This window comes from Lotus japonicus, chromosome 1 (genome assembly GCF_012489685.1).
Source record: "Lotus japonicus ecotype B-129 chromosome 1, LjGifu_v1.2".
Lineage (NCBI taxonomy): Eukaryota > Viridiplantae > Streptophyta > Magnoliopsida > Fabales > Fabaceae > Lotus > Lotus japonicus.
In genome coordinates, this window is record NC_080041.1 from 131258533 (window position 1) to 131273790 (window position 15258).

General features: G+C 35.1%; 1 protein-coding gene across 2 annotated transcripts; it reads right to left on the reverse strand.

Moving 5' to 3' along the window:
* Positions 1-2857: 2857 nt before the first annotated feature.
* On the reverse strand, positions 2858-6429 carry LOC130730822 (nuclear transcription factor Y subunit A-10-like). 2 transcript variants are annotated; one of them, XM_057582938.1, is made up of 7 exons: positions 6273-6429; positions 5823-5868; positions 5361-5679; positions 4544-4653; positions 4384-4452; positions 4095-4235; positions 2858-3610 (listed from the first exon to the last, which is right to left on the reverse strand). In XM_057582938.1, exons 3-7 carry the CDS (start codon positions 5620-5622, stop codon positions 3206-3208), a joined length of 987 nt encoding a protein of 328 aa, XP_057438921.1. In that variant the 5' UTR covers positions 5623-5679; positions 5823-5868; positions 6273-6429; the 3' UTR covers positions 2858-3205. The 2 variants fall into 2 exon arrangements, with proteins under 2 accessions (XP_057438921.1, XP_057438922.1); XM_057582939.1 differs by lacking the exon at positions 6273-6429 and having other exon boundaries at positions 5823-6219.
* Between the last annotated feature and the right edge of the window lie 8829 nt (positions 6430-15258).

The following is a 15258-nucleotide window of genomic DNA, read 5'->3' on the forward strand; positions in this document are numbered from 1 at the left end:
ATAACTATTAGCCCCCTCACAATGCAAAGATATCTTCATAAATTTATTAGCATCTAGCTTTATGCTTCACCGAAATCAGCAATTAGCCCAGAGCAAGCCAAACACAACTATTTTTTCCTCAACTTGCTTTCTATGAAAACTGTATGTGAAGTACATTGTACCACAAACAAAGGATGCATAATTTACACAGCTTCACTAACTTTTACAACACAGCAGGGGACACTAGGCTGCTTAAGAAACTAATGTAATTAGTGGACACACAGAAGGAAATATAATCAATTTGTGAGAATGGACTTATTGGAGCTTAACTAGATAACTTGTGGGTTTCCATTGTTATCAATAGCATGGCATATCTATCTTAGAATCTAACTTCTTTCATTTGTTTTAATTTTTAAACAATACCCTTAGAGCCCAATTTCATTTCAATGTAACTTGGTACATTGTGACATTACAACATTGTCACTAAACTGCTAGAGCTTCATTACACTGCTCTACCTTTTATTTAAATCCTAAATTAAATAGGGTGAAAAATTCATTAAAATGAAAGTTTTAAGTTCCTTAACCCCAAACAAGGAAAACAAGTATAGAATCGGACATTATCCTTTGTTTTAACACTATAGAAAGGAGGGGGAAAATATTTTGAACAATTAGTGTATAATACAGTAATATACTGGACCTGGAACGCGTGTTGAGACCTAAATATCTACCTATACCAACAGACATCCTCCCACAATATTTCTTACTGGTTTCTTAGTCTATTGGCTATCAATTTCTTGATTAAATATCTTTTGAACACCCTCTCTATTTTTCACTCAGACTTCACTCCTTGCATATCCCAACAGTATGCCACTCCATTATCATTTGAAATATCTAAGTTTCATGATCTCATTCTTTTGTATTAAATTTTACAGAGACAATTTCAAACAAAGGTAAAAACTGGAATGAAAAACTGGAGTTTCAGCCCTGTAATTAGGCTTTCAACAAACTTTCTTTCTAAAATATCTCAACAAAGATATAGCAGAGGGGAATTTATAGCAACAAGTTACAAAAAAATCCAGCAATATAGCAACAATCATCAATATAGCAGCAACCTATGTAACCTGAAAAGAGTAATGGTTATTTATATAGCAGCAACCTATATAGCAGCAACCTATATAGCAGCAAAAGTTAGCAACAACCTAGTAATGGTTATTTATATAGCAGCAACCTATATAGCAGCAACCTATAGCAACAACTTCCTATATTTATTGTTCCACAGCTACCATTTCATGCAAATCAAAAGTTATGCTAGAAAAGAGTAATGGTTCTGTCTCAATTATTCATGAGATTGAGAGTAAGTGTACCTGAAACAAGTTCTCCCTTTGTGCTCAATCAAATCTTTTTGCTCAAGTTCTTAAGTTCAGAGGGGAATTTCACAGTTGCCTATCAAAAAAAACTAATGGATCAATGTTAAGAAAAATAAATGCAAACATGGTAGATAACAGGTGAGAAAATGCAGCTTCCAGAACTCAAAACTCCAAAACTCAGGGTAGATAACAAACAGTGAAAGGGATGTGAATTTCAATTCGTTCTGGGGTGTGAAAACATGGTGCCCGTACATGAATTTCAATCGTTTTTCATATCAAACATGAATTAGTATAGGATTCTCCACAATAAACCCTAATACCCTAATAGCAAACCGCACCCAACGAATCGAATCCGTAACCCTAAAAACAAGATGATGATGAATGAAGGGAGAGCTCTGATGATGATGAAGATGAACGAAGATTACCTCTATTGCGGAATCCCAGTTCCAGGAGCAATTCCAGTTGACGAAGAAGATGATGAAGGCAGAGCTCTGATAGAGGGCTTCGGAAATGGAAGTTCAAGAATGGTTTCGGAATGAAATGGGAAATGAGCCCGTGTTTTGATTTAATAATAACATCCTTCGGAACTTTATTATCCGGAGCATATCGGAATTGAGCAATCCGAAGTACATCGGAAATGGTTAGTCCGAACTAAAACACGGAGGGGCATAATAGTATTTCCCCACTTTTAAGTGGGGTGGCATTTCTAAGCCCTGGGGTGCCAAATCCAGGGCTCTTTGCTTCCACAAGTCCAAATGTTACTCTCCCTTCCATTCACAAATTTTCAACTGAAAAATCAATATTTTGTCAAATACAATCCGTCGCTAACTTGTGACGGACAGATCAGTCGCTATTTTATGACGTACTTCCGTCACTATTTTGTGACGGATACCTACGTTGCTATCTCGTGGCGGATGCTTCCGTCGCTGATTCGTGACGGACACTTCCGTCGCTATTTTGTTACGGATATTTCTTTGTGAGTATTTTTATCCTATAAAATTCTTCCTTCCACCACAACTTCCCAATACACTTTTTGAGTATTTTTTTAACTTCATCAATCCACCTCCTCTAATTACTTATGCTCTGCATCTCTAACAACCTCTTGAAAAATTCTAAATCATTCTATTGGAGGGTCTTCTTGTGCCACCTATGGAATTCTCTCTTAAACCCTTTGAATCTTAAAGGAAATTTTCCTAGATTTGGTTGACACCTTTTCTAAACCATATAAGAAACGAAGGCAGTATATATTTATTGATAAACCATCCTGATGAGAACATGAATGGTTATCTGGTTTATAATTCTTGAATAAACCATCCTGATGTCAACAAGAGTCGTCTGGTTGATAATTCTTGATATTCAGCTGATGGATTAATGTGTTATCAACTGGTCCAACAATTTTCTAAAGTTCATCGATTGGAATTGTTTGCTGATTTGCTGTACTTGCTAATTCTCAAATGCATAACATAATAAAATTTTGACATTGCTATGCTTTAGTTTTCTAACAAATAACATACCAAACTTCTATGTTACATTGATCCACAAAGTCAGAAATACAGAACAAAACACCAGATTCAGGCGTTAATGAAAGCACACATAACTAGAATGTCTGTGCTTTTTTATTTTCACACAAAGACAGACACACAATTGCCTTCTGTATCAGGATATCATACTGAGACATTCCTGAACAGTAAGACAGATGATACCTATAGTACAATGAGCCAAGGATGAACTGCCAAAGAATGAGCCAAGGATGGATTGCCTTAAGACCAGATGCGGAGACAAGCCCACTGCTATCTGGCCTCATCAAGGACAGGGTTTGGTACAACATTGCGCCAAGCCTGCACTTGATTCTTTGCCGATCAAGTGTTAAGGTTGCAGCTGTTACCTCCCGCTGCAACCCATTTTGTGGGCATGATGCCACGCCCACAATCGACCATGTCTGCCAGAGGGTAGACAGAAGATCCAAGATGGTTGAAAGAAAAGGTGTCAAAACCTCCCCTTGAATACATGCTAGTCACCTCTAAACCAGAAACATTTGGACTGCTCCCATTAGTCTCTTTCGAAGAGTTTAAAGTTCCAACCTCAGATTGAAAGACATCAGAACCCTGAGAACCACTGGACTGTAGCTGTTCACCACCAGTTTTCTTCACGTCCCTTCCAGTTTTGCCATTTCCATTAGCAGAAACCTTTGTGTTCAAGAAACGACCACCACATCCTCTTGGTCGTCGCAGTGCATGGAGATGGCGGGACTCATGCAAATAGGGCTGTAAGACAAATACAAACACAAATAGCTCTTAAAAGAAGAGAAAAGGAAACAATACCATTTCACACATAGTTGAAATTTGTAATCAGCCTACAGCTAACAAAGCTCTTGTCAAGTACAGAATTACTTTGCACTGACAGTGATGGTGCACCACTTTCCACATAAATTTGGTCAGACCATCCTATCAACACTAAAATGTTCTAAAGCCAAGACTAGAGCCATATTATATTCATTAGTTTAAAGATGACAAAATCAATTCTTGATGGTCCAAATTGGAAAATGCTCAGTTCTCCTTAAACAAGGTTTCAGGTGCAAGTTTTGTGGAAAGAAAAAACAAGCATGAGGAGAGTTTAGGCCTTAATTGAGTCCACATAATTCAACTCAAATTAGTTGAGACCAAAGCAGCTTCCATATTACAGGGCTTTGAAACCAAAATAATGTTTGAGAATGACAAAAAATTGGGACACCCATATGAGGAATCATACCTTACGACGTTTAGTCATTTTGCGATCAAGCACAGCTTTGGCACGAGACTGCCGACGCCTAATGATTCCATGGTACTGCTTAGCATTAACGTAAATTGGTCCTTCATCGGTTGTCAGGTTAAGTGGCAGCATTATACGTCCCTATATTGATAAGCACGATACATACATTGATGAATAAGTAGGAAAAAATTTACCAGTCAATCACCAAATGATAACTAAAGGCAAAACCATGATGAAAGCACAGTCTGGATTATGTAGATCAAGAAGCTTGCTGAAGTAAAAGACAAACCGAAATTTGAGGTCCATAAGTTGAGAAGAGCCCATAAAATTGATCCGTGTAAGGATACTTAGCACAGATCTACAAAAGAAAAGATACCAAGCATAAGCAAAATATGTCTACAAACAAAATACTAAATCATCAAAGTGGTTTTGTTTTGCAGAGGTTTTACCATAGGCTGACTAAATCCTAGCTCAAAACGAGAGTGGGTATCAGTAGGTGATGACTGCAGTGATATGGTTGTCTGAGGCTTCTGTGCATTACCTAACACTTTACAATCATCTGAAGAAGAAACATCTTAAAAGTTAATCCCACAGGAAAGTTGGTGTCAAGTGCAGCAAAAACTGTAACTTCAAAGTTCAAAACAAATGGGAAAAAAGAAGCTTTTCTCTGATAGTTTAAAGCAATTCAGAATTCTAACAAGAAGCTCTATACTTTGCATATCTTTCTGCTCTCAACTAAGAATGACTTATAATGAAAATGGGCCCTCATATGGAAGATATTTAACCATGTCCCATTCATGGAAATAAAAAGAACCCAAGATATGACTATAGCAAGAGATGCTGCAAAGTTTTTACTTGCCAAAAGCTTAGCAGAAAAGAATATTGCTTGCTTTGTCTTTGAAGTCCCAAATCATGTGCAACTACACTGATATTTGCAGCTTCCCTTAGAATCAATTCTCCCCGAGTAAAACCACTTTCGGATGACAATATAGATTTTTGGGAGTCATCTTGGACAATTGATTCCAGTCCCAAAATCAATTTGTTAGAAGCTAGACAGAGTAGCTTTTGCGTTGAACATAATTAATTGTGAGATTTTGCAACTAGATGTCACAACATTACCCTACAAAATTCACTTATTTCATTAATGCATCCAAACATAAATCACTTCACTTTGAACTCATTTTTACTACGGTCAGTTTTACCAAAACCAACTTATTGTGTTATTTACATGTTTGTGCATCATACATCCACAATCAAATTAAATACCTGGGAAGATGGTAAACTGAGTTGTGTGTCCTTTGGCCAACACTTGTTCAGCTCCTCTAGCCGATTGCTTACCGGCAGCAAGTTGGTCTACCGAGATAGGCGGCTCCAACGAAAAGGGTTTCATTTGGCCACAAGACTCACCATAAACAGCTTGAGATCCAAAAGCACTCCACCATGGTGCTGAAGTTGCAGATGACAACTGCCCAACAAAATTGTGCGCAATCCCTTCATGTTCTATGAGATTAGCAGTTTGCATCGCCATATGCACCCTCCAAAATTATCCAAAAGATTATTTCTAAGTTAATCCTTAAACAACTTCCTGTAAGGTAAGATGGAAAAACAAATACCAAAACAAGTGAAACAATTAGCAAGGCTGAGAGCCAGAAACATTATACAGCTTCTAAAAGGACAGATTTTTCCAATAAAAGAGAAGGTAGAAAAAGCAAAAACAGTATGTTCTACCTGGGATTTTTATCCAGTCTTCAGCATAAACGTCAGAAAAAAGGAGCTGGATTGAAAAATACACAAAACAGAATTTCAATTTCCACACCTTATCAATAACTATAATAATATAAAAAAATCAATACCACACAAGAAAGCCTAAGCAATAGAAACTTAAAAAAATTGAACATGGGGGACATAGGAGTGGACATAAGTAGAAAGAAGACAAAAGTAAGGTGGGAATTACAATCAAGAAAGACACAGTCCAACAACAATCCCAACAGAAAAGTACAAACAATGAACCATACATACCAAATACAAAACCCAGATACATAAACAAAACCAAAACAGAGAAAGCATTAATGAAAAATAAATATATACTCCCCCAAAAATAACCAGAAAGTCAAGCTCAATAGAGTGAGTTAAACTCCAAGAAGAAGAAGAAGAAACATAGAAAGAAAGTGCACTGACAAGCAGAAGAAGAAACAGCAAGAATCCTTAAGCAGAGAAAACCCCATTAGATTGGAGCCATGTCGGTATAATATGAAGCACACACTCAAGGTGAGAGAAAGTGGAACTGGGAAAGAAGAGAGATTAATTAAATGCATACAAAAATAATACACCAATGGGGTTTGGTTTTCATGCTTAACCAGGACCCTCCACCATCTTAGTACTATGTGCCTAGTTCATTACTTTATATTATTTCTAACTTGGATTATTATTATACATCAAAATTAAATTCTTTGCCGTCCTATCTAACAAAAAAATTCCCTGTAGCTGTAATGTGCGTTTGGATTACGTTCTTATACATAAATTCTTTGAGCTTGTGACATCTAATCGACATATATGTTTAACGACCATTTTTAACATGAAATGTAAAAAAAAGTTTAAGGAAATTCAACCTCTGTTAATAAAAAAAATGTTTAATCGCAATCTATACAGTGTTTCCTAATCTTTAGATAGATTTCTTTTAAATATTTTGCATATTGTGACGAGGTATAATGTGACCAAAATTGTATGTTCAACAGTGTGATAGTTTGAGAAACTACATTTTGCGCATGTTTGGAAATGTTTTTAGAAATAATTTTTAAGACAGAATTAATTTTATGAAGAAATTTTTCTAGTAGCTTCTAGATTTATTAATTCTCATAGAAGAAAAACAATTCTAATAAAAGTGAAACTCATCCAAAAAGTATAACTAGCTTTTCTCAAAAAGGATTGCGAGATTTCCCATAGCATAAACAAACATGTATATAATGATGTACACCATGTACCATGTACAAGTTGGAAATCCAAGGCTAATATCCACTCAATCAAATTTAGTTACAATATGTTTTATCAAAAAATAAATTATTTTGAGCAGCTGAGCATTACCACCTGTCTCTCTCTTTTTTCAATGACTTACTTTATCATGCCAAGATGTACTAATTTAGAACTCCAAACATTGCCGGGTAAATAGTCAAGTTGGTCCCTGAATGTGTCAACCGCCTTCATGTTGGTCCCTAAACTTCTAAAATGCATCTCACGGTCCCTAAATGTGGCAAAATGCATTCAAGTTAGTCCCTGGCGTTAAAAATCTTAACAGACGTTAACGGAGTGGCTCGCATGTCATATTTTTTTCCACTTGGAAATTCCACGTCGGAAAAGAGATTTGACCGAAACATAAATTTTCAATTTAGTCCCTATGGTTAAAAAAAATACCTTTCTCTCCCCCATCTTCCTCCTCTCCCCACCACCATCACCCTCTCTTCCTTCCACCTTCCTCCTCAGCCGTCCACTGCACTACCACCACTTTAAAATCCCAACTCAAAATCCATAAACCAAAAAACCCCCAAATTTTCAAACAGGTGAATCGCATATGCTTATCGCAAGTTTTCAAATTTGAGCTACGCTCCTCTCTTGTCTGTTGCGCTGTTGAATCACTCACCGACCCATCTCCAACGTTGGTGTTTTCCACAATTCACCACCACCAACTGCACCAACCACTCACCATTCACCAACAACATCGAAAATAAACACCCAATTCCAACACTGTAGTCTGTATCTCAAACCCTAGAGATACATCCTCTATGCTCAATCTAGAACCATCGACCACCGTTCATCGTTCTGAGCCTCCCTCAGTTCGGCGTCATCGCCGCCTAAGACCTCCACTCCCGCTGCCTCTTCCTCTCTCACTTCCCTCTAAACCACGACGCCACATCGCACTGGACTCCAACGACTTCGATCTTCTCAAACTCGTGTTGTTTGACGGGTGAGGGAGGTATTATGTTCGATCTGTGTTGTCTAAGGGTGAAATTTGAAAGCTTTGGAGGGTTTGAGTCACTTGGGAAAGTCGGTTGTCGCTCTCCCTCTCTCTCTCGCTCTACCCCGTTCTCTCTCAATCTCTGTTTGGCCTCACCAGAGCCTTGAATCAATATGCAATATCACTATCTTAGTGTTTAGACGTTATTGTTTATGAGTTTGAATTTAGGGATTTTAAATTAGTGTTTTTGGGATTTTTGAATCGATGTTTCCATTTCTGGGTTGAACATGGCGGTTCCGGGAAGAGACAGGGGATCTTTCATCACTTTGTGGAATGGGGCGGTAATTTTTTTATCTGCCAAAGACAAGGAGAAATAAACGGCTGCATTTGGAGACTTATTTTCATTGCACTACAAATTGGTAATGAATATAGCTCTATACATTGATTCACATGAAAGGAAAAAAGGAAACAATCATGTGTACATTGTCCTTGTATGAGAGACAAAGTTATTGTCTCTTAGCAATGCTTTTCCCTTTCTTTGCAGCTTTAATTTGTATCTGCCCAGACCCTGAGCTTTGGGTACAAAATATATCTCTCTTTCAATTACCCGGTTCATATTAATAAAACTGTTTAGCAACTTTGATGTCAACTCAAACATATGCATCAGTATATATAAGGTAAGACCTATGTTAATTAGCAATGCTTCCACATGAAGCATGAAGGAGTAGGAGTTGTGGTTTCTGGGTTTTGGTTATTGTTTCTGGATATCTGCTACAAATCCAACAGCGGAGGGAGGAGCTCAAGGTGAGGTGGGAGACCCAATTCCAACTCTGTAGTCTGTAGTCTCCAAATGGGGTTGTGATATAAAGTGTGTTAAGCTCATCCTTCTTCCATAAATTTGGGGGTTTTTGGTTTATGGTTTATGGTTTTTGAGTTGGGATTTTAGAGTGGTGGTGGTGGAGTGGGTGGTCGGTTGAGGAGGAAGGTGGGAGGAAGAGAGGGGGTGATGGTGGTGGGGAGAGGTAGAGGAAGATGGGGGAGTGAATGAAATTTTTTTCAACCATAGGGAGTAAATTGAAACCTTTAAAAACTTTCTCAACATACAAATGTCACCTAAGCTTCAGCCTTGACAAAAAAAAAATCCATGTCAGCATTCCGTTAACCCCTGTTAAGATTTTTAACGTCTGGACTAACTTGAATGCATTTTGCCACATCCAAGGATTGCGGGATGCATTTTAGAAGTTTAGGGACCAACTTAAAGGCGGTTGACACATTCAGGGACCAACTTGGCTATTTACCCAAACATTGCCACTAATCCTTTTCCACTATTTATAGGGATACTACTTCCTGCTCTAGCTACCTCTTTCTTCATTTTTTACATCTTAAACCAAAAATAGAATTGTGCAAGGCAAGAACAAGTTGGGGAACGTGGCCAAGTATACTAATATTATTTTAACTGTCCACCCATCTGTTTGTCGTAATGTCCTTTTAATTGTTTTCAAATTCTTTATTCTCACTAATACAAGTGGAAGATGTTCTTCGTGATAAGTTTTAGATATTTCAGACGTGTCCTAAGTTTGCATGCTTAGCTCATGAAAGAGGCCAGTTTCATTCGGAAAATATCATCTTATTTTAAAATTTTATGTGATTTTCTTATATTATTTTGCGTCTATTTCTCTTTTTTTAATTATTTACGCAATTTGATATAATATAATCCTCTTAGAATTTTAGTAATGATTTTTTTTTTGAAAGGGGAATTTTAGTAATGATGGAAAACGAGATAGATAAGAAAAATTTATGTGAAATTTTAACAAGAGAATGTTAATATTCTTCAGTACTACAATTAGTAACATAACTTTTTCTATTTAAAAAATTAGTTATTCAAGAATCGCAGATTTTTAACAGTCACAATTTACAAAATATGTGAAAAAATTCTAACGATTTGGGAGATTGCACAAAGTTATTTTGTTTATTTTGCGGAAATTTTAGCATCCCATGCTAAACATTTTTTTTAAAGTTTTCTCACAGTTTAGAAACTCTGCGCACAACCCGCTTCAAAATTAATTGCATTTTTTTCCTAGGTTTTTGAAACCTTTAAAATGTTGTATTTAATTCATTGTGTTTAGTCGTAGCTAAAGAAATATACCGATTGTAAGTCCAAAAACACAGGTTCACATATCATATCACTACTCATTCAAGAAAGTTGTCCAGATCTGTCATTTCTCTTTCATGTGCTTTGCCCCACATGTGAGTAGATTGTTGTTTCCAACCTTTAAAGCGTTCATGCCTTTTGAAAAACTAAAATTGACATAACTACTCATGTTATCCATCACTTTCTACGTTATATATGTTGTTGTTTCAGGACATCAAATTATCTGGTGTCTAGTACCCTGTTTTTCCTGATACAAAGAATGAGATGATGATGTGTAAACGGGGTCCACTTTGTTAGGCCAGCCAAAGCTTTTTTTCTTTTTCCTTTTTTTGTTGTTGTTGTTTTTACTTTTTACAGCAAAAATAATTCATTTATACCTCAATTTTATTTTATAGAAATATAAAAAAGATAGATAAATATAATAAATGATGTGATAAAAAAATATATATATATATATAAAAACCGGAAATTAAATAATATGAAAATGTACGTGAATGTGAAGAATAAATTAAAGTTAGTATTCCTCAAAAAAAAAAATTGCATATATTTTCTTCACACCAGCATTGTTGCTTTCTTCTTAATATTTTCTGATTGAAATTGTCATAATTTATGTGATTGGCAACTTATATGATCAAATCCAGTTATGAGATATGACCATTATAAAAGAAAATGTAATTTTGTGCCCGACAATGTAAAAAAATATTGATCAATTTATGATGCATATTTTTATTTGTTATAAAACTAATATTTACTTAATATGTAATTTATAATATGTTTTTAATATGTTAAAAATAATTTATAGTGAAGTTTTTTCATATTTGAATCATATTTTTCTTAATCCACAATAGAGAAGTCCATAAAAAAATTATACTCATAAAATCATTCCATTATTTAGTATATATAGAGGTACATTAACTAAATATACAATGAAAATTTGAACAAGAAGTCCATACTAGGATCAGTCTCATGTTAATATCTTAGTCCTTTGGGATATACCTAGTTGTTGCAAATGCAAGTCAAATGCCTTTAAGCTTCATGACTGGGTTGTTTCTTTAAAGCCGGCAATAAACCTTTAAATGCTAGAAAATTAGTTAATTTAAGTTGGTTTTGAAGTTGAGCATAATTTAATTTGACATGATTAATTAAGTTAGGAGGAATTAAATTTAGAAGAATGTATTTTAGTAGATGTGTGTTAATATGGTAGAAAAAGTGGTGCCACGAGATTTAAGCTTTGATACATAGGGAAGGTCAAAGTGGTGCGCGCGTGTATTATTGTGGAACAATAACTAGAACAAGAATGGGGTGAGCGTTAAACAATTTGAGGCTGAATCTTATCTCTAAAATGTTAGATGGCTCAAGAGACTATCAATATCATAAGTTCTTACACTTCTCAAGTCAGATCAGAAGTTTCTCTGAAAGAAAGTTTTTGAAGAATCTAGATAGTGTTGTTCAATACATCACACAAGAAGAGGAGTTGTTAATGGGCGATGATCTAAACAATCAAGTAGTTATGGGGACAACATAATATTTTAATAGACTTTATGTAGGTTTTGGTTTTGAAAAGTTTGTTTTTTTTTTTTGAAACATTGGTTTTGAAAAGTTAATCCATAAGTTTTTTTTTGAATGAAAAGTTAATCCATAAGTTATTTGGATGTTATTATTATGTGTTAAAATTAATTTATAAAAGAAACTTTTTTAATTTTTTAGCCAAATTTTTATTGGTTCATAGTAGACAAATACGGAAATTTATTCAACGTAAAAGGTACGTTTTTGGAGCCGTAAATAACATGAAAAGGAAAAAAATATATAATTCATACTTTTGGAGTTGGCTCTATGGACCATTTGAATTTTAGTGATATGTATAAATTTTCCTACCTTTCACCTTTCACTACCGTTGAACTTCATATTCATTGCTAAATTTGGTTTAAACACAAAATGACAAATGTTGCCCAATTAAGGTAGCTCTAGAAGTTAAAGTTAACTTTGACCTATTAACAGTGGCATACTGGCATCCTCATCCGGCTCCTTTATCATTCCCCTAATCCCCTTTGCTACTTTCCCCTCTCTTTTGTGAAAAGAACCTTTTTTTTGTTATGAATTTTTATGATAAGAACTTTCCCATCTACTATTATACATCATAATTGATAAGACCACATATACCCCATAAAAAAAGAGAAATAAAGAAGAAAATCTGCATTAAATAACAAAAAAATGTACTGGTGTATAGTACACCTATTCATGACCTAACAAAGTTGTTTGAGAATAAGATCAGATCAATCTATTGTTCGATGTTCTAAAGGCGTGCGTTATACCAAAGATAAGTCTTATGAGGATGAAAATTGTTGGATTAAAAAGTCAAATTGAAATGTGATTCTTTTTCATGGACTTTAAGCAGAAAGTTGTCCTTCTATTAATAGCTAGCTATATCTTTTTAGTTCTACTTATGAATAAACGCTCAATATAATACTAGTAAAGACTAAAGAGGGTGTCTCATGTTAGAAGGATGAATAATTATAAAGTCAGGGAAAGCTGGCGTGTGTTATTTAATAAATTAATAGTAAAGTCGCTACTTTAATAATTGTCCCTATGATAATAAGTTGCCTGATTGATTAATCCAATTAGTTGTTTTAAATTGAATCTATAAACCGAAATAAGTTATATCCGATTCAATTAGGTTTTGCACAGATTGTTAACTATACACCGATTGATCAGTAAATAAGTTTAGTAGTTTACACATATATTCAATTAATTTGGTGGTATAATTTTATCATATTATAATTAAATTAAAATTAGAAAATATTTGAAATGTTTTGAAGAGTGTATTGCTAGCATTTTCAATGTTATTATGTGAGCATACATTTATTTTCCCATAATTCATCAACACAATATGGTATTCTTTTATCTCTATACCATATCTACTCTGAAAAAAAATATGGTTCGGGTTTATAGACAAGGCATGTTTATAGCAAAATAGGAAAATGTTTTCTTCACACCTCATTTTGAGGTGGAAGGAGGTGGAGGAGGAGAGAGATAGGAAGAAAAGAAAAAGTAAGAGAGATAAAGTATGAGATGTGATGGATGATAAGAGGAGAGAGGTAGAAACAAAAATAGGTGGAAATGAAGTGTTTAAAAGATGAGGTGTGTATATATCATTACCCAGCAAAATATGGTTTGGAATGGAAGGGACGTAGTTAATATGGGCATGGCTGTCAATCTCTAGAGATTACCTAATCTCGTGGAGGGGAGGTAATCTCGTAATGTAATCGTGTAAGAGATTACCTCGTGCAAAAATTATACTTTTAAAACTATAATAATGATTAAGTCACACTAATAGTACTAAAAATTATCCAAATTATCCAACAATGACAATTAAAATCATGCAAAAAATTATCAAATATCCAAACCTAAGGTACATAAGTCATAACAAGTTAACAAAACATCAATACAAGTTATGATAAACTTAAAACAAGAACAAATAAGCCATTAGTCATCCAAATTTAAAATCCTACAACATCGTCGTATTTAGAACAACTTGAATCATCATCTTCATCATCAGCATAAAGTTCTTCCTCAGATGAGATAGACTTAGACCCTCCAACATTAGGATCAAGAACCAAATTCTCAATGGTGTCTTGAACTAATTCAATGATATCCACAATATCATCATGACCATCAATATCATTCTCCTCTGCATCTACCTCTTTAGTTATCCATTCATCGTCGATTGGATTTCGTCAAAAGGAGAAGGAAGTCGCGTCGAATTAAGGAGGAGGAAGTTGCGCTAGTGGTCGCGAGAAGATGTGTGAAGGCTGCGCACGCAAAGATGAGAGAAGAAGCGGAAAGAACGACAGAGATGAGTGAAAACCCTAAAATTTGTCGGTTAAATGACTGAAATAGCCTTAGACAAAACATTTTTTGACATTTTTAACAAAACAAGTTAATCTCGTAATCTCGTGGTAATCTCACAATATTACAAGAGATTAAGAGATATCTCGAGATATTAGCTGAGATTTGAAAAAAAGTTATTACCCCCGCTAGTCTCGTTTTTGTTACGTGATATCGTAATCTCATAAGAGATTAAGAGATATCTCTAGAGATTGACAACAATGAGTATGGATAGTAGATATTTTTCGTGAATCTAATATTATCTTTTTTTAATATAGTTAAGTCAAATCCAACACTTAAGAAAACCAAACATTACTTGAAAATCTATGCTAGATTGCCGATTAATCATTTTAAACAAATCTGGTGAGGGAAATCAGATCTGGCCTAAACCCCAATCGAACAGAGAGAGAGAGCGACGAACACGACGACGAGGTGAATTTAGTTATTGGACTATGTCATCTTGATGATTTATGCACACCAACTTTTGAACAAATTAGATATTCAAAGTTCAAACGTAAAGTATGCAATCCTATAATGAAAATTTAGTTTTTATTTACTGTAGGATTCATTTATTGATTTAGTTTTCTCTTTTCTTTTATCTTTTTTTTTTGGCGTGGAGGGGCGTTCGTTGTATCGCAAATTGCATTTAGTTAATTTGAATGAAATGCATGACACGTTAAGCTATGTATCTTTTCTAAGGGAGATAGGCACAATGCATGTACGGAATGCTGCTATATAGCATGTATTTCTTGTACCGTTCCGTCAAGAGGCACCTAGGAGATTTCGAAGAGGAGTTTCATTTGACATAATGGTTTTGGCTCGGCTTGACGTGCAAAGCGTGTTCTTCCAAAACCCCTCCAAAGTTGATGGATTATGCTCCTTCAGGGCCTTTCTCTTCCACTCCATGATGCCGCTGTTTCTCCCTTCGAGCCCTAATCCCTCGACTTCTACCCCTCCCCCTCTCCAAGACCATCCCGCGCCACTGCGTGTTCTGATCCTGCAGGTCCCTTGGCAAGAAACCCTCCTGCAGGTTCCAGTGTGTAATGCTCTTGATTCCTTTAATTTGTATTTTCCATTTTAGATTACATTTTTGTTTAATATTTGCTGCATTTTTGTTTAATATTTGCTTTCTCCTTCTCTAAGAAGGTGATTTAGGGCAGCAGGCAGAGCTTCATTTT

Bases quoted from the DNA above. Each gene is read 5' to 3' on its own strand.
- LOC130730822 (XM_057582938.1), bottom strand. From the start codon at position 5,622: ATGGCGATGCAAACTGCTAATCTCATAGAACATGAAGGGATTGCGCAC. The intron at 4,453-4,543 runs GTAAAACCTCTG...TTTCTTTTGTAG, and splicing joins TAGGATTTAGTCAGCCTATG to ATCTGTGCTAAGTATCCTTA. The intron at 4,236-4,383 runs GTTTGTCTTTTA...TTATCAATATAG, and splicing joins CTTATGGACCTCAAATTTCG to GGACGTATAATGCTGCCACT.